At 40.9% G+C, this 25,043-nt stretch overlaps 2 protein-coding genes across 5 annotated transcripts in view; one reads left to right on the top strand and one right to left on the bottom strand.

Annotated features, from left to right (window-relative positions):
- The window catches only part of JAZF1 (JAZF zinc finger 1), a 207,223-nt gene extending 191,315 nt beyond the window's left edge, over window positions 1-15,908 (top strand). The window contains exons 4-5 of the mRNA XM_076331274.1: window positions 6,229-6,398; window positions 13,591-15,908. Coding sequence (XP_076187389.1) covers window positions 6,229-6,398; window positions 13,591-13,767 — 347 coding nt within the window. The 3' untranslated portion in view covers window positions 13,768-15,908. The remainder of the gene's footprint in view (window positions 1-6,228; window positions 6,399-13,590) is intronic.
- A 1,121-nt stretch (window positions 15,909-17,029) lies between these two features.
- The window catches only part of TAX1BP1 (Tax1 binding protein 1), a 67,946-nt gene continuing 59,932 nt past the window's right edge, over window positions 17,030-25,043 (bottom strand). For all 4 annotated transcript variants that reach the window (XM_076331272.1, XM_076331273.1, XM_076331270.1 and 1 more), the window contains 2 exons: window positions 18,833-18,918; window positions 17,030-18,178 (listed from right to left, as the gene is read on the bottom strand). In XM_076331272.1, coding sequence (XP_076187387.1) covers window positions 17,977-18,178; window positions 18,833-18,918 — 288 coding nt within the window. In that variant the 3' untranslated portion in view covers window positions 17,030-17,976. The remainder of the gene's footprint in view (window positions 18,179-18,832; window positions 18,919-25,043) is intronic.

Genomic DNA, 25,043 nt, shown 5'->3' on the forward strand with positions numbered 1-25,043 from the left:
CAGCCTTGGCAAGTGCCCATTTGACAAACTATAACCATCTCAAGCAGCTCCCGCAAGTGACAGCAGAGCTGCCAAGCATGCAGTTGGCTTTGAAAACGGATTTGCCTCTCCTCTCCCAGGAACGAAGTTCAGAGATACTTACTGGGATAAGAGAGAAAACTTTTAACTGCGTGTGCTTGCGCCCGTTTGCTGAAGAAAGGCTCCAGCCTTCACCGTGGTGACCCTAGTGCTCGCTTTATGTAGGTGCTTAATGCACTGGAATTGCACTTGCAATCTTAGAAAATACCACTGTCTGTAGTGCTACACAGTGCTCTGTTTAAACTACCCTGGGTTTTCTTCAGTTGTATTACATACATGTTTACATCATCTTTGTGGACATGAATGATAAAAGTATTTTTGAAAATACAAGAAATTAATCTGAATGGACCTTTCACAAAGGCTGAAAAACACTTTCTGTCCTCTGAGTCACCTTCTCCCCCTGCCCCCCAAACAAGCAAGCAAGCAAAGGAAAAACCCTGGCTTAGTCTGTTTGGATGATCCAGTGTCTGAAATTTGTTGCCTGAGTTTGCAGAGCCAATTCATTGTGCCACCCATACCAGCTCACAGCTGAGAGAGTCCTGCTACAGCTTCTAGACTAAAGACTTGCATAGCAGCCATGATGCATGTTATTTAACTGTTTTGTATTTCATTGCCCCTAGCATTTATTTCCTGTACTTTATATAAAGGAAGAATATTTCATTTTTAATTACTTGATACGTCTTTAGGTCAGCAGTGAGTATCAGCTGTGGGAACGTTCTCCCTGCTGGTGAGCATGGAGGAAACTGTGTATCCGTGGGCACAGAGGGAAGAAGTCTGACAAATCCATAAATGTGCTTTAGTGTTAGACCAAAATTCACATAATATTAATAATTTACTTTTTTTATCAAGGAAGCTGTCACAGTATATGGGAATGCAAACTTCTTAACATAAGAAGTGCTGTCATAAAACTGTTTCTATGAAATACAAACTGCAACTCCCGCACGGGACAATGTGTGAAGCTGAATTTTTATGAGAGATCATTGGAATTACCATGAACTTTCAGTGACACTAGCAATGTTGGTTCCCACTGCAGTAAGCTATTTGCTCATAGTTATTCATTGTATACTTAAATGTATGCTTTCTGGTCACAAAAATAATTGGCAAGGATGTTTTGGGTTTGTTTTTCTTCATGAGAGGAGAAAGGCAGAGAGCTCATGATGTTCTTGATCAGAGGTCAAGACAGATCGTATTCATTGTAATGGCACACATAGCTTGTGCTGGTTTTCATCAGCTTTGTCTTTTTTATATTTCAAGGCACAGTATAGAAGTCTTCAGATTTAAAAAGTGACATAACTACAAATGATGTGTACCTGCTAGAACCAAGATTTATTCAAAGTTGAGGGAAAAAATCCTCTCTAAATCTCATGGTGGAATGTATTCACTCACGCAAAAGGCAGAATTTATCTTGGCTACAGTGGTGTGAATACCAAAAAAAACCCAGAAACATTAAAGATAAGGCTCGAGATTTTCAGCAGTGTAGGTGGGATGTTGTCTATTCCAGAATGTCAAATGATTAACTCTCTGCAAAATGTTCCTGAGCTATTTAAATTACTGACTTCACCTATTGGAAAAAGAAGTAGTAGTAGATGGGCTTCAAGAGGTGAGATCTTTACTCTAGGATTAAGTGATGTTCTCACTGATTTCGATAGCAAAAATGACTGGAAGAAGAGGTAGAGCAAGGCTTTATGGTGGTGCAACTTTGCTTTTCCTCACACTACAAAGACTTCTTACGAGGCAGGCAGTAATCGTAATCCCTTTTCGTGTATGTGTTTACTTTTGGCAAACAAACTGCTGTGATGCAGACAGCCTTCTTACTTGTGACGGGTTGTGTTTAAAGGCAGCATAACAATTAAAAGAGAAATAACTTGCCGGAATACTTTGTGACCCTGTATGTTTTCTGTCTTTTCCTAACTAGTAATTTTATGTAATACCTGGCTCTGGTAACAGCATACTATGCCAGCTGTGCCTAGTGGTGTCCACCTCAAGTCTGCGCCCACCTCAAGTCCACTCCACCAGTGGAGTCCACCTCCTCTTTGAGGAGCAATGGCATTATCTTAGCATGGAAAATTCCAGAAAAAAAACCCCAAACTGTAACATTCTTTCCTTGGCTTTGTTTTGTTTTGTTTCATTTTTTAACCTGCTGGGGGCAGCACAGATGAAGTGAGCCTTTTGGCAAGGCTACTGGAGTGAGGAGAGGGGAAATGGCTTTGTGGGCCAGGACTTGAGGGACTATTGCGTGCGAGGGCAGGAGCAGTATTAGGAAGATGTTACTGAGTCATTTGGATGATAAAACATTGGTTTTAGGTTAGACTGAGGTAGAATTATGTAGGGTCTCTGAATGAAAGCCAGATGATGAAACTGGATATGGTAAAAAGCAATGAGCTAGCTAGGAAGCAGCCTCAGAAAGCATTGCCAGAGGAGGGAAGTGGAGAAGGCAGTTTTCTTGCTATTGTAGAACTAGTATTTAGTTACAGTAATAATATTGTGTATTTGAACATCACCTTGCTGAAAGCATGTGCTTCTCTATCACCTTTTGCACTCCAGATATTTAGACACTTCATCTTAAAGAAACGTGTGTTGTTGACTTTTGGGGGAGTTTTTCACTATTCAGACTTCTGAAGCCTAATTCCGATATTTTTCCTTTGAGTACTGCATGATGAGAAACGGTAAGGCCGTTAGCACACGTGCTACAGGAACAGCTCTGCTCAGTCCCCCAGAAGGGCAGCGTGCCCCAGCAGAGCGTCCTGTTTTCCGTGTGCACAGCAACGTCCAAGCGGAGATCAGTGAGCCAGCTCTCTTGGAGCTCTCTTTTAAGAGTTATTGCAAATACTTGTCCAAGTCACGCAGTTGTTACACCCTGGAACAGGCCATAGGTTAGATGCAAAGGTGCTTAATTTTTTTTAGTCAATATTTACAATTATTATTGTGAAATACCAACCAAGTTTAAAAAAAAGAAAGCAAACAAGCTGTATCTTGATCAAAGTGCGCTGCTGTGTGCTTCCCCTTCAGCACACTGCTGGTACCCTGGCAAGCTGCCCGAAGGAGCCAGCGGCAGCCGGCGGCTCGGGTTGCAGTTTGTACACCTGACGTGTAGCTGAGGGCCAGGGACTCCTGCTCGGCGTGGGAACAGCTTCGCAAAGCCACCGTCCTCGGCCTTACAGTATTTAATTAAAATACCTCATCTAGGGGCTGTTTATGATGGCAGCGCCAACCTATGTGTTGTGCTTTTTGTTCTTCCCCCGGCTCCCAATGTGTTGCACACAATCAGTGAGGCACCGCATGGGTTGCTGCTCTTAGACACTGACAACTGAGGAAATTAAATTCTGAGGCGGAATCGGTTAAAAGCCTGACTAAATCAGTGTTGTTTTTCTATGGCAACTGAAAAAACATAATTATTTAAAGGATAAATTTTTATTGCTAATGGATTTTTTTCAAGACAGGAAGTTTTTTGCATTTTGTTTATACCGGGACACTCTTAAATACATTTTGGGATTTTTAATTTTTTTTTTTTTTTTTTTTTTTTTAAAGAGAGTACAAGCAATTGAGTTCAATAGGACACTGTTAGATAAACGCAGTGATAGGCTGCAGTTCTGGCTTTGTATAAAGTAATATGCCTTTTAGGTACTTGGCACTGTTAATATTACTGTTTTGTGCAAGAAGAAATATATATTTATATAGTTATTCATCCTTGAAAAAGCTCATCATATTTGTAGAATCCGTAGTGACAAGTCTGTATTTAAAAAATTAAGACAATGGAGCATTTGCTTATACTGTTTAAACAACTCTTTTGACTATACTAGACAAAATCTTCCGGTTTTGTTCAGGTAAGCTAATTAAAAGAAAACCGTAAGGATGGTCTGACCTCACAGATGCTTGCGCACGGGTTTTGGTTTCTTCTGTCTCTCTCCTTCAACGTGTCTGCCTATAAGTGAAGCATGGGCAAAAGTTGTTACAGAATTGGGTCTTACTGTACCAAGTTATTAGAAAATTTAAAAGGATGCCCTGAAAGTACCGGAAAACCTATGGAAATGCATAATTGCAATGATTGCTTCTTCTCCCCATTGTTCTGTATCTTTTCCCTTATATACCATATTGCATATTAAGTTTTATAGAGCACTGATTGTTGTTTTGTAGAAGCATGCTCCTTGCAAGTAGTGATATCCTTAGTAGATGTCGTACAGTCTCGAATGATGTTTTCTTTGGGAGGACAAAATCCTATTTGGGAGGAAATCACCCCCTCTTAAGGGGGCTTACAAGGGGGGTGATTATAATGGCAGAAATTGTTGGTATCAGTGTTTAGAATTGTTGTACATTTTCTCATCCTATGAGTGCATACATGTATTTACAATAGGGTTTTCTGTTGCATTTGCTTAAAAAAAAACCCCACTGAGCTAAAAAGTTTGAAAGGAACAGCTTGAGGAATTTTTTCCATCAAGATACAATCAAGGGCAGGAAATCGTAGAAGCAGAGTTGTGGTTTTGCCTCCATTTTTTTATTAGTTAATTAAACTATAACAACGCTTAACTTCATTTTAGGTTAACTGTTCCTAGAGTTCAGAAATATTTTAAGAGGTCAATAATGCTTTCTTTGGCTTTCGCTCATTCGGTGTGGGATAAGGAGTCGCAGTCAGTAGGGTAGAGTTTTCCAGATGTGCTGCAGAGCGTGTGTGCGTGCGCTCATGTCGACAGTTGTTGACGGTGGGAAACCATCCATCTTTCCTCATCTGTGCACCACCCTGTACGGATGAAAACCACAGGAAAGCAACATGGATAGCCTGACATCTGTAAGCGAACTTACAGTATCTGATTAAAGCTCAGGAGCCCCGAGTACTTGCAGCTACCAGTTGACACGCATTTTTACTCGGTGATGGAGAGGTGCTGAGTCTGAGTGAGAGCACTGGGGGAGGGGGAATCCAAAGGGAAAAATTTGAGACGATAGGTGTGTATTTAGTTTTGCCAGAAGCAAAAAAAAAACCCAAAGACTCCATTGTACATTGCAGCATGGGTTTTCTCTGTGAAGTTGTGTTGTTTCTTCTTTAAAGTGCCGTGAGGCATCTGTCTGCGTTTTCTTCTTGGTGTGTAGAGCTGCTTAGAGGCGTGCGCTTAAAGGGCATATGAGGGAAGCAAACAGAGCCATGCAAGTGTCACATAACTGTCTTTAATAACGGGAGCTATTCCAGCACTCGGAGCCAAATTATCTTTCAGCAGAAAGGTTAAAATTTAGCAGAGCTGGGAAAGGGAAAGAAGAAAGGGGAGGGGAAACACAGCACCACCTCCTGCTGACACCACAGAAGTTTCCCTCAGCTTTCCCTCTCTCTCCCTCTGTGCATATATTTTCTTTTTAATCAGCTGGGGCTCTTCCATCCCCTGCTTTTTTTTTTTTACTGTATTTTTATAGTTGGAATTCTGCTTTCCTAATTTCTCTTGTTTCACGTTTAACTTCTTCAGAGAATTTCATTAATAGTTACTGCAATTAAAAATAATAAATAAACTCAGCTCCAGCTGCTCAAATGGCTGTCATAGCATATCTGGAACATAATGCAGTCTGTTCAGGGCAGCCACACAATGCAATTTATCCCCACACCAAGGGAATGAATTTCACAACTATAATTGCTACAATATAATTCTTATTAATGTTGTGCTATAACTCCTATTAATTCCAAAGGGCTAGTAAATGCATTAGGACTTGTCAACATATTATTTTACACTGTTTATGATCTGTAGAATTACGCTCTTCAGTATTGTATTGCATAAAAAAAGCCTTAAAATTAGCTTTAATTGCGGGGGGGGGGAACCACATTTTCTGTTCGGGCACTGGGAAAGAAGGAAGGATCCTGGTGTTTGAGGAGTAATGAAACTGCATTTTAAAATCAGTCCTTTGAACTTTCTGTGCCACACAGTTAACAGTTTGTGATAATATATTAATAATGCTTGTCTTGCTTATTAGAAAAAGAACCACTGGTGTCTTTATGAAGGAATAAATAACTATAAGAAAGATAGGTTTATAAAATTAAAAATCACTGTCTTCCAGCAAAGCCAAAAGTGGGGAAATTACAAGTCATTGTAACTGATGTAATAAATGCAGAATGTGTTATCTTGCTGTGCTCTTATTTGTTCTTGTTCTATCTATCTCACTACCCCGCTTTTCTAGGTAGTGAATACGATGAGGAGGAAGTAGACTATGAAGAATCAGACAGTGATGAGTCCTGGACTACAGAAAGTGCTATCAGCTCTGAAGCTATCCTTAGTTCAATGTGCATGAATGGAGGGGATGAGAAACCTTTTGCCTGTCCTGTTCCTGGATGTAAAAAAAGATATAAGGTAAGCAGTAGTGCAGACCTATCGTATTTCCTGCTGAGGTAGTCGCGGGGGGGAAGCGTCTAAAATCAATTTGTACCTTTCTTGTTCAATAGACTTTTCACATTTATTTCTGTGGTATTTTAGCAGAGTACATATTTTATTCACTGGTTTCCTCTAAAGCACAGCCAAGTTACCAGTTTTACAAAGGATGTAGCCTTTTGCATCCCTGTCTGTCAAGAGAGATTACATATAGTGACTCTTTTGCTTTACACATTTTAACTAGCTTTCTATTATTTAGACAAATTAACTGCAGAATGCAGGAGATACTACCAGCAAAATAATCTCTTGGGTCCCTTTCTGAGACACTAAATAAAAAGCTTCTGCCCATCAGTGCCAGAATTAATTCCTTCTGCTTAACTGCTAGAGACTGCCTCTCCTTTAGTGAGACTGTGCCCACGGAGGGTACTTTTCCTGGTAAAGGTGATATGCGGAAGGTGGTGGTTAACGTTTTGCAAGTCAGAGGTCACCTCGGGAAGGCAGAGCCTCGGGGAAATTCTGGCATCGTTCTGTCCTGGGTCTGAGTCCCCATGACCCGTCTACACAGCCGTCAGTGTGTCTGGCCCCGTGTGCAGGGCTTGCATCCCTCTGTGTGACATGCTGTGAAACAATTCCCCCCCCCCCCCCCCTTTTTTAGTTACTCTCCATCATGAAAAATTTTTGTCTGTTTATGGGAATGAAACATCTCTAACTTTGAACCTTGAGCTGGCTGGTATAGAACATGCCGTGATTTTGCGAGGAGAGGAGTATTGCTTCACGTGAACCGGTGCAGGGACAGATAAAATTGTTTTGAGCAGCTTGGACTTCAGTATGGTATTCTATAGTCATTGAAATTTGGGAACAGAAATAGCATGTTAGCATAGTTCCTCCAAATCATTTTCTGAAGTTTTTGCATGAAGTACTGGAAAATTCAACCACTGACCTATACCCTAGAAAAAGCAGTGGTGGTTGGGTTGGTTTTATACTAGTTTTATTTTATGGCTTTTCCTTTAAATAACTGAAAAGTAGGGACTTAAAAGAGAACAGAAATATGAAAGAGAAATATAGGAAGACCAATAACATTTGAGATAAAACAGTTGTGACAAGAATGAATAAACTGTGCATGAAATAGTGTAGTAGACAAAAACACGTTTCGGTGATGCTGCAGCTGCTCTGAACGGCAGCAGCTCCCATAGCAGCGAATCACAAGACTGGGACTCCTATACAGATCAGTTAATACTGACAATACTTACTTAAAACATGAGCAAGAAAGCAGCGTGCTTATTTCTTAGTGACGTACAAGTCTTTTTTTGCAGAGATTAGCCTTAACTATGTAATGTTTATTCTCTTCAGTTACAGGAAAAACTGAACAGCACCTCCAGGGGCAGGGCAGAGGGAAAGATGTTTTCAGACTATTTGCAAGTATTACTTTGCAGATGTACCCACATTATTCAAGATTAATACTTTTCTGGTGTGTGGTAGAAGCTGTGCCAGATGAAGGGTATAGTATAAAAGCTAAATCCCTAGCTCAGGAAACAAACAAGCCGTGGTGATTGTTAGAAGTCACTGTGCCCACAGGGCATCTATGCATTGCAGAAAACATGCACTTAATGGCAAAGGCTAGGAGGAGAACCCTGTAATTTGCTATATCCTGTCTGTTCTCTGTTTGACTGCCAGCCCTCTGTCTTTTTATTGCCCAAATAAGCAAGCTGTTTCTGCCTGCTTCTGCTATCTCACTACCTTCATCTCAAATGCATGAGGACTGTCTAAGGGATATCTTGTACACCATTAATGTTAGAACAGTTGGACAGGGAACAAATTAACAACCTTTAGAGAGGCTGACAGACAGAGAGCAGCAGCAAATAAAAAGTACCGTATTTTCCTAAGAGACTCACCTCTGTTTAGTCCTGATAGGAAAATACATTTCCTTAAACTCTGCCTCACCTCGTTTCTCTTTTCTGTGGACTCTGTTTCCTCCCTTTTTTCTTTTCAGCCTAATTTTTTTTCTTTTCGCATTTTTATCTTTGTTTCCTTCCTTTTAGCTTTGTGTCAGCTGTGTTTCTTGTTTCCTCTTCATCTTCCTTCTGCTTAACCCCCTCCTCTGATGAATTATTTGCGGAATCTGGGTAGGGAGTCCTGTGATCAAAGCACGAGGATTTTCTGGTGGGTACTGAATAATCACAGTCAGGGCTGTAAAACAATTAGAGAGCTCCAAACAGGAACACGGACATGCACATACAGTAATTGCCAGGCTCACTTTACGGCTGAGAAAGGATGCATTCCTTTAGGGAGCGAGGAGGAAAGGAGAATATACACAGTTTTCTTTTGTCTGGCCTTAGGTGACGTACGTTTGAGAAGCAGAAATGTTATTTTTAGATGTGTTATTTGTATTACAGTACAGCTTAAAGGGCCCAGTAGGGATGGGGCTCCTTTTTGCAAACAATGTACAAGGATAAAAGATGGCCTCTGCGCTGAGAAGTCATTATGGAAAGGTAAATAAGACAAAAATGAGTACAACAAATACTCCCAAGGAATGGGCTGGGGCGGACAGTGGAAACTGTAACGAGAACATGTTTATACACAAGCCCAGATGAATATCAGAAGACCCTACTGGCCTCCTGCCCAGCTGCTATCTCTTGGTGGTTTCCCATAGGCAGTGCAGTAGAAGTGAGTCATAAACATTTAGTTGTTCTTCAGGAACTTTATGGGTTTTTAAGAAATAAAATTGCTTGCTTACAATATGTATTGGTACTCTATATAGTATGGCACAGATTTTCTGGAGGAGCCGAAGATTTGGGGGGGGAGGGGATTTTAATGACATGTAAATTTGTTTGTGCGGTAGTCAGAAACAGCTAAATGAATCTGGAGCACACTGTCTTCTAGATGCTTAAAACACAAGCCTCTCAACTAATTTCTGAAGCTTGCTTTCTTCTTATTATGGTTACTGACCTAGAGAACAAATTATAAGTATTTTATAGTTTGCCATTTATGGATTTTTTTTTCTTCATACGATTTGTATTTGATGCCTTAAATTTGATTTTTAGAAAATCATCTGCATGATTCAAAGGAACCCAAAGATCTTAGCCTTGTTTCTGTGGAGTTCAGCCTGACCAGATTTTGGATTTACATCCACGTTTAGATGCCCTGTCCAGAAGTGTGCGGGTATTGAGTAGTTAACATGCTTTGCAAAATGCCACCTGTAGGAGCTAAAGTGTGGATCTATGAAGGTGGCAATTAGTTTTCCTTTTATTCAGTACCACCTATGTGTGCCAGTTATTTGGTCTCTAGCTCTGGAGAAGGACATTCAAAATGTGTGTATGATGTAGATAAACTTATTCAGGCAACTTCCAAAGAGCAAATGAAGTTTGATACATAACAGATAGATACAAAAAACCCCCACAAATAATGCATATATACTATTATAGAGAAAACCCTAGAGTATTTGTCATAATTTTTCTAGTTTGTGCGAATACAATAATAGAAGAATAATGTATTTCCATGCATACAAAATGTAGCTTACATGCATGACTGCTTTTTGGCCTTGGGCACGAGGAGAAGTGGTACCTTCCAAGAATGCCGAGGCATTGGGCTTGTCTTTCTGGCAGGTAATGGGACGAGGGTCCTAGGCCTGTCGGGTGGGGCAAACCCCCGGGAAGGCTGATCTAAGAGCAGTGAGACTTGGCAGAGCTTTGGGAGGAAGAATATTGAAGTGAGAGAGGGGAAAAAGGGAATTTACTTGAAAGAAAGGAGCAAGCCAGAGCTTGCAAGCTGAGCAAAGAGGAACTGGACCCACAAAGAAAACTTCAGGAGGTACAAAAACATACATGAATGTCCAAGAAATCCTCCCAAACCATCCTTGACGTCTCTTCCTACTTGAAGGGGGTGGCAAGCTCTCTGCAGTCTAGTGGCTTCGTGAGTACTGCCGTGCAAGGGGCCCTGCCCAGCAAGTGTCCTTGTGTCCGTGCAAACCAGGTAGTGCCAGTCTAAACTTCTCTATCTCCTCCTGATCTGGTCCCAGGTTAATAATTGTTTCCTCCCGTTTAAGATTTTGGAGTGCCCTTCTATACTGCCATCTTCTTCCTCAATCATTTGTGAGAGTAAATAATGAGCAACCTAAGTAACCAGAGCAATAAAAGTGATGTATGAGTTTGGCAGTGGGTTTTGCCATACCTCGACAAACTCGGCCCAGACGTACAACAAAGTGTTTACATTACAGCAGTGGAAAAAGTGCTGAAGAGTCAACTGTAATTCTAACAACAGTTTTCTTTTAGACAGGAGTACAGGTCAAATTTCATGTTATACTAGCTCCTCATACTCCACGTGGTTTACTATTTTTCAAACCTTCCATGGCCCAATTCATTCCACGTAGGTTTCTGGTTTAGCATTTCCTTAAATTTTTCTGCCTGAAAGTACTTTTCCCCCTTCATCAAAGCGCGTGGTGTACTTGAGGCTGAGTGGATCGTTAAAAAATCTGGATCAGGAGAAGAGTACCATTGGCATGGCTATTTGATATTGGTGAGGATATTTGTGATTGCGGGTTTATGGTATCTGTAGCAATTGATACTAGTTTAAAAGTATCTTAAAGTGATTTCTTACAAAAATTAAAAGTCTAAACAGGTTTCTGTAGTTTCCAAAATATATATAGGGTTTGGGAGTAGCTTTGTTTTTAAAATTCCACTGCAGTAGCAAGAGTTTAGCAGGTCACCCCTGGATTTTCTCTTCTTTGAAGGCGCAGGTCCTTAACGGTACTTTAGGTGTTGACAGATGCCTTATGACAGTCCTCATGACATCCAGTGACATTCCCGGCCTCCCTGCCTCAGTGGTCCTGCGGGTGCTGAAGGTTGTAACTGCATGCAAAAGCATCTAAAAGCTGCCTCAGGATCTCGGATAACTTGCAGGGAATTCACTTGGCTGCTCTTGAGGATGATTTGTAGCTTTGATGTGCTCTTGTCTGTCTTGGTGGTACGGCATTCTACCTCCTCTGAATACTCTTCACCCAGAAGTAACCTGCCCTAAAGGCTCGTATTCGTATGTCTGGTTTGTCTTGGAGACTGAAGATTCTCGTCTCCCACATCTCAGACGACAACTGTGTTGTCCGGTATTTTTAAGGATGTAAAGGACAATTTGGGGCTGGACTTGGGACTTCAAGCGAGGATTCAGTGCCTGGATGCTCTAGAGGAGAGAAGCATGAATTTGTGGGCAAAGCAGTTGCTTGGAGTCTTGCACCGTACCCTTTTTCCAGGGTGGATATTTTAGGCTAAGTTTTTCTTTCCTAAAGGATTGCCACAAATCATCCAGACACCCAGGCTGCCCCGAAATGCCACTTCAGCGGTACAGACTCCACTGGGCATTACGAGTTCTGACGAGAGCAGTACCACGCTCAACTTTATGATTGAAACCGGAGAACTGTTTTTGCTTAAAGATTTAAAATACACTGCTGCCGTGGCACAGCTAACGTGTCATAAATAACGACCAGCATTTTACATTGTAAGGTGAGAACACCGTAGCTATCTGGGAGACGGGGCGGTTTCTCTCGCAGTTACACTCCTCCCTACTTCCCCGATGGGAGCAGTGAGTTCCTTATCCTTCTTTTGCTTGCTGTTGTGAGCTGTGGTTAGAGCAGGGCAGTGGAGGGCAGCACGCAGGGGGACTGTCTCTCTCAGGAGTGGGACGTAACACTTGAGATTCTGACTCAGAAGAAGTCGGAGGAGGCGGTAGGGGAGGAGAAAGGGAGGTGTTGGCCCGAGAGTGGTATTGAAGGTGTTAACCTCGTGCCTCTCTGGGGTTTGCGTTCTGATGTATATAGAGTCTTCCGAAGTTTTAGGAGTTGTAGCTCTGTTCTGTTAACTGAAGGCTTTTTCTTTTTCCCCTTTTTTTTTAAACAAATTTTCTAACTTGTCTAATCGCTGTGAGTTCCAAGCTGGAGCTTCCTCTTACTGTAAGCTGCACGTTGATAAAACTAAACTTGCTGCTTAAAAAGAGCCAAGGGGACTTTTGTTATGTGTAACACCAGGCAGTGGTTCAGCAAAGACAAAATCCCTGAAACTTTAATTTAGTGGGTTAATTAATATCCATGCTGTTAATTGATTTTGTCTTTTTTTTAATAGTTTAAAAAAAACCCTGAGATACATATCTGGAAACTTTAGAGAGGACACAGTAGAGCCTCGGAGCTGTGCCTCTGTCACAAATTGTCTTGGCATCTTTTTTCTTCCTAGGAGAAGCTCTAATGAAAGACAGTTTGCCTTTTCTCATTTATCCAAAATCCAGGCTCTTTTAGTGGAAGCAGGTAAGAGAGACTCCAGTAAGATGAATCCTAGAGAAAGCGGTGTCACATACTAGTGAGACCACAACAGCTTCTTCCCCTTCTGCCAGGAAGAGGTGAAGAAGAGGACAGGGGTATGATTTTGATGTATGTTTAGTAAGGTTCTTGATTAATCTAGCAAAAGTGTTGCCTGTTTCCTGACTGTGCCAGTATAAGGGTAAGTGCGCTGTGGTGCTGGGTTTTTTGTTCTTTCTCCCCAGACTACAGTGGAGATGAGTTCTCTAGTTTTAGCTGTAGAATATTCCCAAACGATAGCTGTTTTGAAGGCGGCTTCTCTGGATTACTTTCCGAGTGCCCTGTGTAACTCTTCCAAAGTTAAAGCGTTCCCTGCAGTTAATTCTTGGAGACAATGTGTAAACTATCAATCAGAATTTGCTGGTGCCTAAAGATGTATCTAGAAACAATGACACAAAATGGAACAAACGCACCATGGGGGGGGGGGAGCTTCAGCTTTTTGAAGAAGCGTGGCTCGAGTCTTCATGCCAGTTCTTTGTTTGCTTGTTAAATGAACCTCTGAGTAAAATTTGTCAATGTTATACGAAGAAAAACATCTCTGTGTGAGCAAAGAACATCTCTGTGTGAGCCCACTAAATGGTACTTTTTGGAAAGTACGTTGGGAGATAAAAATCAGTATTACCCAGGTAGGCAAATTTCATGCATTAGAACCGCAGAGATTATTCTCCTTCTTGTCCCACCTCGTCTCTTGGAAGCCCAACACATGCGTAACACCTAGCGGGAGCTCCTAGCAACTTGTGTGATTTTGCCCGTGACGTTAATGGATTTTTGGTTTTTTAACAGGAAGCCGAGCCATTATCAGACCACTCGACCACTAACATTTTACTTTTTCACTCACAGAATGTGAACGGTATAAAGTACCATGCCAAGAACGGCCACAGAACGCAAATCCGCGTCCGCAAACCATTCAAATGTCGCTGTGGAAAGAGTTACAAGACAGCTCAGGGCCTGCGGCACCACACAATCAATTTCCATCCCCCCGTGTCTGCTGAGATTATCAGGAAGATGCAGCAATAACATGCTGGTCACAAATGTGCCAAGAAATCCTCACCAGCAGTTGCTGATTTTGAGAACAGCCACCTTTTTCAGGGGAAGCATTCAGCAACCCTTTCAAAAAATTAAATGCATGCTTTAAAATTTTCTGTAATTTTGGAATGATGTATCTTTGTAGAGTTAATGATTTTGTACATTTGCACATGTAATCATCATACCCATTTTCATTACTTTGAGATAAGGTGCTATAAAAGCTATAGGTTCTTCAGAACATTCTTCTCCAAAACGAGAAAAAAAATTAGGGGGGCGTTGCGTATTTAGTTGTACTGAAGTGTTGAACAGGAGTGAGAGGAGGAGCGCTTGGCACTGACATCCTTTCGAGATTGTAACGCGATGACGACTTTCAATGCATCTGTCAATGTGCGTGCAAAACCAAAACAATACCACCCTCGTCAAACTCTAGTTAACATGCCTTACATAATGGAGTTATCAGTGGAGTAGCAAGTCTTTTAGGTAATGGAAATATAAATAAGAAAGAATGTTTAACATAATATGCTAAAAATATTTTCATACTTAAATAACATACATAAAAAGGTGTGCTTGCTGTATTTTATATTATCCTGCGAATCTTTTTTTCCCCCCCCTCTGGAAATGCTGAAAATCTTGCCATTTGAACTAGTAAACAATCACTTTAGTGTTAGAAATTACTACTTTTTTTTTGTACGAGATGTCATCTTATGTTCATGCCCATCAAACTTTTGAGGACCAAGATCCCAGTCCAACTAAATACTTACCCCTGAGCTATCTGTTAGAAAGACACTTGGAAATACTTAAGTGCAAATTTGTGTGTGTGTGAGAAACAATTATCTTCATCTCAGATGAAGTTTTAAAGCACTTTGTAGTTCTCTATTGCCAACAGATTTAATGTTTTATGTGTTGCCAATTCTTGCAACTACTGTACGAGCATGTGCCTGTGGTTGCAAATAAAAATTAACAATTCTACGCATGGTTTGAGGAGGTCCATTATTTGTGCTAAGGGAGTTTCTAATGCCTCTCCCTCACGTTCATTGTATTTTGAGATTTTCTTTGTGCCTTTTTTTTTTTTGCTTCTGGTTGTAGGTCACTGCATTCCATTTGGAAGTGTCTGTTTAGCTTTACAATTCATTTTGCTGACATATGAGCCTTACTGAAGATTAAGTGCTTCTTGCAGCAGATGGTCAGAGACTGACTTAAAACAAAAGCCAACATGAGAGCGCTTCGTGTCTGGACCATACCTGAACATTTGTTGCTTACCATCCTGCCTTGAGCGTTCTTCTCTCACAAGTGCTATTCTTGGCCCCGCCCCAGCCCCGAAACACTTCCTACAGGGTGAGGGTTAGGGAGGAACTCCCCACGTTAAACAGCAATCGCCTTTGCTCGGTTCCTGTTCTTCTAAGGGCAAAAGGCAGCTCAAATAAAGGAGGAATGAGCTTTCCCTCCCCCCCCCCAAAGCTTTAAAGGCAAACTTTGTCAGGATGACAATTAGCCATTCTCCAGCAGAGCGAAAGTCTCGTTAAAACACTTAGGAACCATCCTAATGACTAAGCGTTTAGAACACCCGAACTGAAACAAAACATCCCTTTTTCAAATCCTAGAGAGGCGACAGTGGTTGTATCGTACAGTGCTGTCAGCTGGGTTTAAAGGATGATCCAGACATGAGTTACCGGCCCACAAGGGGCCCCAGGTGGCCGCTTCCTACTTTCCGCAGTTTGGCAACAGATCTGGCCAACAGCTACGTTTTGGCTCTGCTCCTAGTGCAAGAAACGACAGGCTGGGTAAGTTCGTTCAACAGCTAAACAGTCGTAAAACGTCATTGTTGCATGTAAATTCCTTTCAACTATGAAAATGGAATTCCAGTTTCTATTTACCTATTCATTGTGACAGTATTATTAAACAGGTAAAGATGGGACTATTTTGTTATACTGTGTATAGTGAATGTATTGTACTGTGTCTGTGAAAAGTGTGCTTTAAATTATATTTTCATATGTTTTGTTGGGGACAAAGTACTTTAAGTTTGAAAGTGACAGAGGTTTGTTTTAGAACTGAAGGCAACTTAAAGAATTCCTGTCAAGAAAGCTGCTTATAAATGTAAATCAAATCACATTTAAAATAAACTGCCTCTGACCTAAAAAGACTGCTCTTTACTCGTTACTAACCTGAAGAGTTCAGTTCTTGGGCTGTATGTACTCTTCTATTTGGGTATTTTACTTTGGTATCATCAAACTCTGTATTCAATAAACACCTGAAGCACTACCCCATTAATGCCCAAAATGACACAGAATGCTACAGCCTGGAGAAACAAACAAACAAACAAACAGGAGTATTTTGACTTCATCAGTCAAAAGGACGTCAGATTTCACAGGCTCTTTCCTTCCACCATGGCAAGAGGGCTCAGGTTACCAGATAAAATTGGTACGGATGCTACAGAAGCCCCCTTTTATGGGTAGGACAGGGGTTACCTTTCTTCTAAAGGTTTATCAGAAATGAAGTGGCTGTCACTATGAAAAGAGAAATCATTGAAATTTTAAAATTCAGCCAGGCTGTGGTAGAGGCATTTGGCTTCTGTCACGTACCCACAGACTCACTGGGTGGGTGATTTTAAGCAGCCATGTCAGGGTGGCTATTTAACCGGGAAGCTTTTTAAGTAATTCCCCATATATACACACATCTAAGAGAAGTCCCTGCTTTGGCACAATCGGCTTTTGAGGTTGTCCTGCCTGTGTGAGATGCCAACCTCTGAGACTTCCTAAGTCTTTAGTAATACAATAACTACTAATATTTTGGTTTTATAGCCTGTTCTAACTGTTCTCATATGCTGTCGAGTTACGGTAAGAAAAAAAAATTGCCACAATATTCTTTTGGAAATTGCCATTTCCATGCCTTACCTCAGACCATCTCTTGACATGAAGTTCACAGTTCAAAAAAAAAGAATAATCTCAGACTTAAAATGGACCACGGGGACTGATGTAGTAGCTGCTGCCCAAGCCACTGCGATTTATCCATGCCATCCAGCTTTTAATAAATCCTGCCCTGAACAGGATATTGCACGTGTTCAGGAGAGAACTGCAGCCAACAGAAGCTACTCAAAACCTTAATCCCCGAGTCTCTCTCTCAAACGAAGACCATAAATAGATGTGAGCAACAGTTTCTCTGTCATACAAAGCTGAAACATCGTTTACTGTAACTATGTACAGCCTAAACTCTTGTTTTATTTCAAAATGAGCAGCAGGAAAAAAGGACCACCGACTCCATGAATAATTTTGCTTTTAATGTAACAAGGCTGCTGTACAACAAGTGGAAAGCAAATTTACGTAATGCAGTTAAAGTAAATATAAAATGTTTAGATATACACACATGTTTTTACTTACTGGAAAGAAATACATGAAGTTAAAATGCAGAAGGTTTTAAAAGCCCTAAGCCAACAGAACACAATTCACTGTTGGGAAAATATAACAATATTTTCTACTGGATGCAACTGCAACATAACAGCAATGATTTCTCTTTTTAAACAATTACTTATAGGCATTTAAGCAGAGCAGTTTCTTTCAACTCAAAAATACTGCCTTAAGGTACAACGTACCTAATTCAGCATTATCCCTTAAGGCAAACGTTCTATATGTAAAACTGAAGTATTTGCCACTCCTTTTGTTGCAAGCATGTAATCTCACAGTACATGCATCTACATTTCAGAAATGTACTAGAAAACTATATTTTCATAGGGTAAGTAACATAACTTTCCGATTTAACTGTTACTCAAAGAAAAACTACACAAATTTGCTAGGAGAAACATCTGTTTATTACATTTTTAATCATGCCTCAGTTACCGCGGTCCAGAGAAACCCGAGGTGTTTTGGTGGCATTTTTATGTAGCTGAAGAGCATCGTGAAGCTGGTCTCATTTTTTCTGAGGCCAAGTCATTCCCGTGTCCTTACAAATTCCACTAAGTAGGGGAATAAATAGCTACATACACGACAAGGTGGGGTTTTGCGGGGTTTTTTTTTTTAGTATAAGGTTAGGTAGAGAGAAAAGATAACCCAATAGCAGCTTACAGCCGCGATTTATCACGGCTCCCATTAGAGTACGTTAGCTTTTAATCAGAAGTTTGCACTGTTACAGAAAAGCTGCACTGCTGCTGTTCCGTAGGTGGACCACTCAAAGTTGTGGGGTTTTAAGCTACGCTGCAAAACAAAGTATTTAATCAAAATTTAATACGTTCTGATCAAAGTGCGTCTGAACATGCCTCTCAAACCCTTGCTGATCATAGTCAGGCGGGAACTGCTCACTGCACATGGGGCACACCTTCCAGTGACTCTCAACGTGTTCCTCAAACTTGCTCTGATCGTAGTTGGGTGGAAACATCACATCGCAAAGCGGGCATTTCTTGTGCACGTCAAAACTGCCAGAGGAGGGGGAGAGAAAGAAAAAAAGGAAACAGTCATTTAATCGGTTATTGCAAAAGAAAATACAAAAGTAGGATCCTGTTGCCACCCACGTCAAGAGCTTTACTACAAACTTAAATGTGAGCAGACTTCGTATCTAAGCAAGTATTGTATTTAAACGTCTTCGCTGAAAGCGCTCGATACAGTTAAAGTAGTTTAACCCAGGAATGCCAAAATAAGCTGGCATTTTAAAAGCGACATAGTTTTGACATCATTCCAGCTACCACTGAACACAAATCTATTGAATGTCTTAATGGCCAAGCGGTTTCATGGGAAACCACTCTCTCTGCTCATAAATGCTTGCTCTTAGCAAACATAACACTTTATAAAAGCTCTAAACTTCGGTTCACAATTAGGTTGGAAAGAGAGGGGAAAAAACAAAAGGTATTCATTCATTTACTGAAGAAATTGTCCACATTCCGTCAAAGTAAGGTATAACACAAACAGTCCGCCCAGTCTAACGGCGTATTCTCTGACAGTTAATTGTAAACCAAACATTCACTGAAAACGCTGAACAGTTTTTCACCTCCACCCCCCAGCCTTGAGTAAAAAAGTCCCGTTACCTAGAAACCTACCCATGCCACTGAAGACCAGTAAAAGGTAACATTTACCTGGAATCAAAGCAGAAACCTGTTCCACGTTCATGCAAGAGAAGACTTGGAGGATCAGGAGCAGAAGGTACAGCGTTGTCATCATCCTATTAAAAAAAAAAAAAGGAAATGTTTGAAATAATACCCACTAGAAACAGCTTTTTTCTTTCCCCTCCAAATACATTTTTGTTATCAAGCATAAACGTGGCTGAAATTTACCTTTCGTTTCATAATCCCTGCAGCGTCCGTTTTACTTCAGTGTACAAAAGGAGAGGTGGTTAATGAACACGCAAAGCTAAACGCAGACTGCCTTTTGACCACGTACCTAGAGCAGAAATCTGCGCCAGCACCGCTAGAATGCTTCTACTAACAGAGTAACTAAGGAGATGCAGGTCACCTCACTGTTAACGCCTGGGGGCTAAGTCGGAACAGAAAAACCCGTGTTAAGCCGAATGCAGGGCATCGCACTACAGACCACAGTAGCATTGTATCAAGAGCCGAAACTCAAATTCTAGACAACAGAATGTCAAGTCACACTTTCAAAATCTGTCGATTTAAATTTCAGCAAGGGGGGAAAAAAAAAAAAAAAAAAGACACTGCTGTCCACACGCTTGCCTCCCGACGGTCAGTTCTGAGCGATCTGCCTGTGCTGCTCTCGCCAGCCAAGCATGTCACACGTTCCACGCTGCCGTCGGGCACATCAGCTAAATTGCCCCGTTCGGCTGCTTCCTCTTGTCAGCTCTGGCAGTTGCGCTCTCCCTTCACGCACACTAACGACACATAAATAGCTGCAGCGGGCACTGAGGAGGATCGCTCTGCTGACGGACAAGCGGGTTTGCCTCAGAGCTTCTATCAGGTTAGGAAGGCAGGTTGGCCTCTAGGGAATATGCTGCTCCTCGCTTCTCAAAAGAAGAAAGAAATCTGCCCACAATGGGAAATTCTCAAGCAGGAAAATGAAGAGTACCTACAGTGGTTGAATTCCGAGAGTTCCCCCTCTGACAAGCAAGGGGTCAGAGCACTTAGTTCTGCAGGTTTTTGGGTTGGTTTTTTTATTCCGTGATGACATTATTATGAATTAAGATTTAAATAAGCACAGTGATGTAAGCAAACACTATTAGGGGAAGAAAACGGCACAAAAGGGAAGTAAGAAAGCAGGAAGAAAACCAGAACTGTGTTTGTAAACGCATTCTTTATGCGGTGCAGAACTATTCATCATACAGCATCTACATATACATATTCTGCTATTAGATAACGCAGCACAAAACCTACTCATTTCAAGGTGGGAACACAGGTAAATTCAGCAAGATTTTGGAACTCCAACTCCTAGTTCATTTTCCTTTTCATCTCAAAGACGCCTTACATGCAAGAATTATGAATTATCCAGCAGGTCTTCAAAAATGGATGTGCAAGGGACCATATGTAACAGCGTACATGCTGCCTGTTTTATCCAAGTAACTAATACGTATATTCAAACGTATTTCATTTTTAGGCTAACATACTCCGTCCTTATGAAGAGTTAATGGCAACAGGGCAGGAAGGGAAGACTCCCTCAATATTTTTCTTCTGACAACAGCTGTTTAGTTTCAACCATTTAACATTTCCATTAAGCAGCTAGTGGGGCTTGCTGTGACAGATGCTAGCAACAGACATATTTTCCTGTCTAACTGGCTTGCTTTGCACCTGCAGTAAAAAGGGCATATGGGTTCTAAAATATTATTTGTTCCTTTTGTCACGGAAGAGGTAGGATGTATGTATTAAAGAAGAAAAACTATGTAAAGTACTCTCGTGCTACAATGCTACAGCTTATATAGTGCCAAAAACACGACAGATTTGCTGAACAGCAGACCAGGACTTACCTGAGAAAATGAGTGTGCATCTTCCTTCAAAAAAATAGTTCCACTACAAACACAGGCCTAATTAACATTTAAATCCTTTAGAAAAGACTTTCTTACAATTCTTTACTGTTTGTCACTCGGTTCTTCTTGAACCCAGGGCATTTTTGTCACAGCACTTATTAATACTTGGTTACAAGTGACAAGGTGGACGAGGTACTTCTCTGGTGAAAGGGCTCTTCAGCCTCAAATTCCTTAAGTAAGCTTCGTTTAGGACAGATTAGCAGACCCAATGACAAATGCAGAGGTCATTCATTATATTAAGGGTTATTAATTTTAGTTGAATAAGGAGTCAGGATTTACCAATGCTAAATATTGACTTGATATATAAGGGCATTAACTAAAATTATGTGGCTAACATGATACAAGATGGGTCTCTCTTCCCATTCAAAATTACTAATGCATTCAACAAAACCCAACTTTTAAGAAAGGGTCTTTACACAGACCTGAAAGAAACTGCTAACCTGAATGCCCAACTGTAACAGAAGACAGCACTCATCATTCCCGAAGCAATCCACCTTCCACACAAATGTTAGAATACCACAGAAATTTTAGCTTCCCTCTCACAAAAGGAAACCTCTCAAGTCTTTTTGCACGCATTACACAAAGATTAAAGTGTACTGAGTGGCAAATGAAATACGTTCATGTAACACATTATTCAAGTAGAACTGATCTTACCAATGCCCTCCATCCATTTCTATTAGCTGTGTCAGCAGAAGTAGACTGCTCTAGCATCAGCTTCCCCACATGTGTATTTCTGCTCTACTACCACAGTCCAGGGGAAGCTAAAGATTTTGATTAGAATCAACAAAATGCAAACTGATTTATACGAAGGTTTGCCATTTAAAAAATTTATTTTAAAAAAAAAAATCAGCTCTGCCTGTCCACCTTATATAAAGCTTTAATAGGTCAATAGGTTGGGTGGGGTTTTTTAGTTTGTTTTGGGTGGGTTTCTCACATTATTTACTCTAGTTATTTGTTCAGTATTTTGCCCCTCCCCCCCCCTTTTTTTTTTTAAACATTTGGGTTACTGCTAGTCACTTGGTAAGATAAAGTTGTTCACATCTTCTGTCCTTCCTTTCAGCTTCTGGCAAGTGTGATACCCTATCATGTACAAATATAACATTCGTCCTCATTCCTTTTTGAAAAGCTGATTTGAAAAAGAGTATGACGCTTTCCTCTACATGGGCACACATGCACTGTCCCGCATTGCTGCCTCGTAGACACTAGCTTCAACAAAAGGCAAGCGCAAGTTATTAACAGTTTATAAAAAGGCTTTTCTGATGTAAAAGTAACACGAAGTTTGGTATGCCCTAAGGCTATAGCTTTCCCGTGACCCAGTTCAATTAATTTGTAAAAATCATACCGTGTGTTCCTTATAGTCACTTCTGACCTGTGCACCGTGTAAGAATGGCACTACTCCATATGTATTGGCATTATGCTGTTAAGATAGGGGAGTCTGTCTCTTCAGCATACTGTTGCTCTTGGCCAAGTACATAAAGAAAGATCCATTCTTAACCTTTTGTTATTCTTAACCCAAACAAGAAGAACGCAAATCTATATTGAGCCTACCTCTAAGTGCACATTACAGAGATTACCGTATAATTAAAGAACGGTCAAGCAGTAACAATGAGAACTTCCATCTTAGTCCGAGAGCATTTCACAGCTATTCTAATTACAAGTTACACTAAACAGTATACAATCACCAGTAACTAAAAATTCTCATGCACTGCCCTGGGGTAACTTGGAACCTCTGGAAAACACAGAAAATGTCCCATAGTATCGGACTGTCCAACAGCTGTCTGTCATTTCAGATGGACAAAACTCCTCAAGCATACCCTGTAAAACAGAGAACTATATGAAGGAAGGACAGATCTTACTCATCTTTGTTCACAGTCACTTAGTGCCCAGGTTCTTCCAGCTAGTATAACCAATGATACACTCTTTATCCTTATAAATGATGTTACATATGCTTTCCAACCTGACATTTAAAAACCAGTCACTCTCCCAGGGTAAAACAAACCACCCCCTGAAGACTCAAAAGCTGAAATGAGAAGGCTAGTTGAAGCTGCTTTACAGAAAGAGTTTGACAACAATTGCCGGGAGGCCAGGCCTCAATGGCTCAGCCTGTGCTGTATTTTAAGCATGGGCATCAGCTTACTCTCAAGACCCCACAGTTGAGTCATCCAAGTTATTTGGACAGAAGCCCATACTCCGTATTTTGAGAAAGGGACAGTTTAATCTGCCCTTTGTGTAGACCCAGAGCCAGCTTTCTTGCACTCCAGACTGATGACCAGGGACACTGCTGCACATACTTACTCCAAGACCTCTGCAGCGCCCTGCAGTGATGTAACACAGTTGATATGTGGCCTCAGGTCCTTACAAAAAGAGTCTGATTGCATGTAGCCGCAGGCTGGCACTGTGGTTATGTAGCATAACAAGTGCCAGGCCTTCTGAAGTCAGAAGTTTGGATATCTAGGTTAACGAATCATAAAGGATGCCTTTAACATCATGACTGTATCACTGGACTGTAACTCTTGACTCTAAAATTGCCACAGTGCGTTCCACAGATTATACGAATCATAAAGATAAATATAGTATTACACAATAAAGCATGGTAAAAAAAGAGGGGGTTTGCCACTAGAAGAAGAAGGGAAAGCCAGGCATTAACTGTCAGAAATAAGCGCAACTCACCTAGTTTTAACAAAACTAACCACTTTGTCTCAAGTACTGCTTTCATGATTACAACTGTAATCAGTTCCAAGACTGCCAAACAGAAATTAGAAACAAAGCCATATGACACTGTACAAAAACCATAGACTTGAGCAATCCCCGTCTCCGATTTCTACAGATCACTTTAACATGCAACAGTAAGCGAAGCGATACCCATCTTAAGCTTTAAACAATAAACGAACAGCCACACCGCTAACATATAGTGCGGGTAAACTGGAAAAAAGAGTACATACATTTTCTTTCTGTCATTCAGCTCTGCTGTGTGAGCGAAATCAAACAAACTCTTTTAGGTCTCTCTACCTCTCTGCAAGCAGTCTGGTCTCCCAAGAGGTACTTGGATACCAACTGCTCCTTTTCTGTCTATCCCATACAAAAGATAGTACTGGCTGCCAGGGTAAGATCAGACTAATAAAGTGTAGTGGGTTTTTTTTGCTAGAATAAAGACCATTTTGGATTAATCTCAAAAAATATCCTGACCTGGTTGTCAGTTGCCAAAAGTTACACCCCCTACCCCCCACAAATTTACTGTGACTAACAACATTGTTTAAGAGTCTCAGGATAGTTATTCTGGGCTTACTGCCAACTGTAATCAGGACTACATTTCTAAAACTCACACTTTAGTTTTAAATATATATTTATGTTTTGTTTATGGATCTCTCCCATACATAACTGCTTCTAGAAATTATTTGCTCCAAATTATTACATTTTGGTCAATTATGGGAGCGTGACCAAATGGAAAGTTAGTGCTGAGTAGATGACGGCAGGAACATTTGGCAAGTGTGGCACTGTGGCAAGTCAACATTTCTACACAAAATCACCACTGTGTGCGTGCTCATCTGGCATGATTAACACAGACCAGCTTATCCCTCTCAGAAATCACGGATTAATTGGCCTAAGCGTTCCAAAAGCCAAAGCTACAAAGAATTCCGGAAGGTCTTCAAATCATACAAAACTGATGTTTTTTCATGTCAACGAAATACATGGAAGAGCCCATTCCCAAGGAACAACGTTTCGGGAGAAACAAAATCGGAACACAATAGCAACATTAAGCAAAAATTCTGATGCATTTGCATCCTTAAGTATCCTTACTTGGTCTACAACTCAGAGTACACGAAGACAGTAAAGGCAGCGTAAGCTTCAATATAGCAGGAGTGTCACCATCACCTGATCTTACACTGCTACTCAGTATACAAAAATGTCTTCACTGAGAAGTAGAAAGGGAAGCCTACTCCACTTGGGGTAAGAGCAAACAGTGTTCTCCTTAGGAATGTGGGAACTAAGTTCAGGTCACATTAGGAGCAAATGCCTCAGAAGAAGGATCATCTCAATCATGAGCTTGAGAATTTTGTAATTTACCAGTAGGAAAGACAAGATGACTTTGTAGAGGGTTACAAAGATAGCAGCTGTACTCCAGAGAACTGAAAATCAAACCACTAGTTGCAGGCACAGAAGCATCCCCAGGAAAGTAATTGATGCACAGCTTTAGCATGAAAATAATCCTCTTAAAAGTGAGCTTAGGGTGTCTGTGATGTCTTTCCTTCTACGAATGGGAATGGTACACACCCTAGCACCCATCCAGTACCATAAGGCTATGCAAAAATCCTGCC

This window comes from Aptenodytes patagonicus, chromosome 2, assembly GCF_965638725.1.
Source record: "Aptenodytes patagonicus chromosome 2, bAptPat1.pri.cur, whole genome shotgun sequence".
Classification (NCBI taxonomy): Eukaryota; Metazoa; Chordata; class Aves; order Sphenisciformes; family Spheniscidae; genus Aptenodytes; species Aptenodytes patagonicus.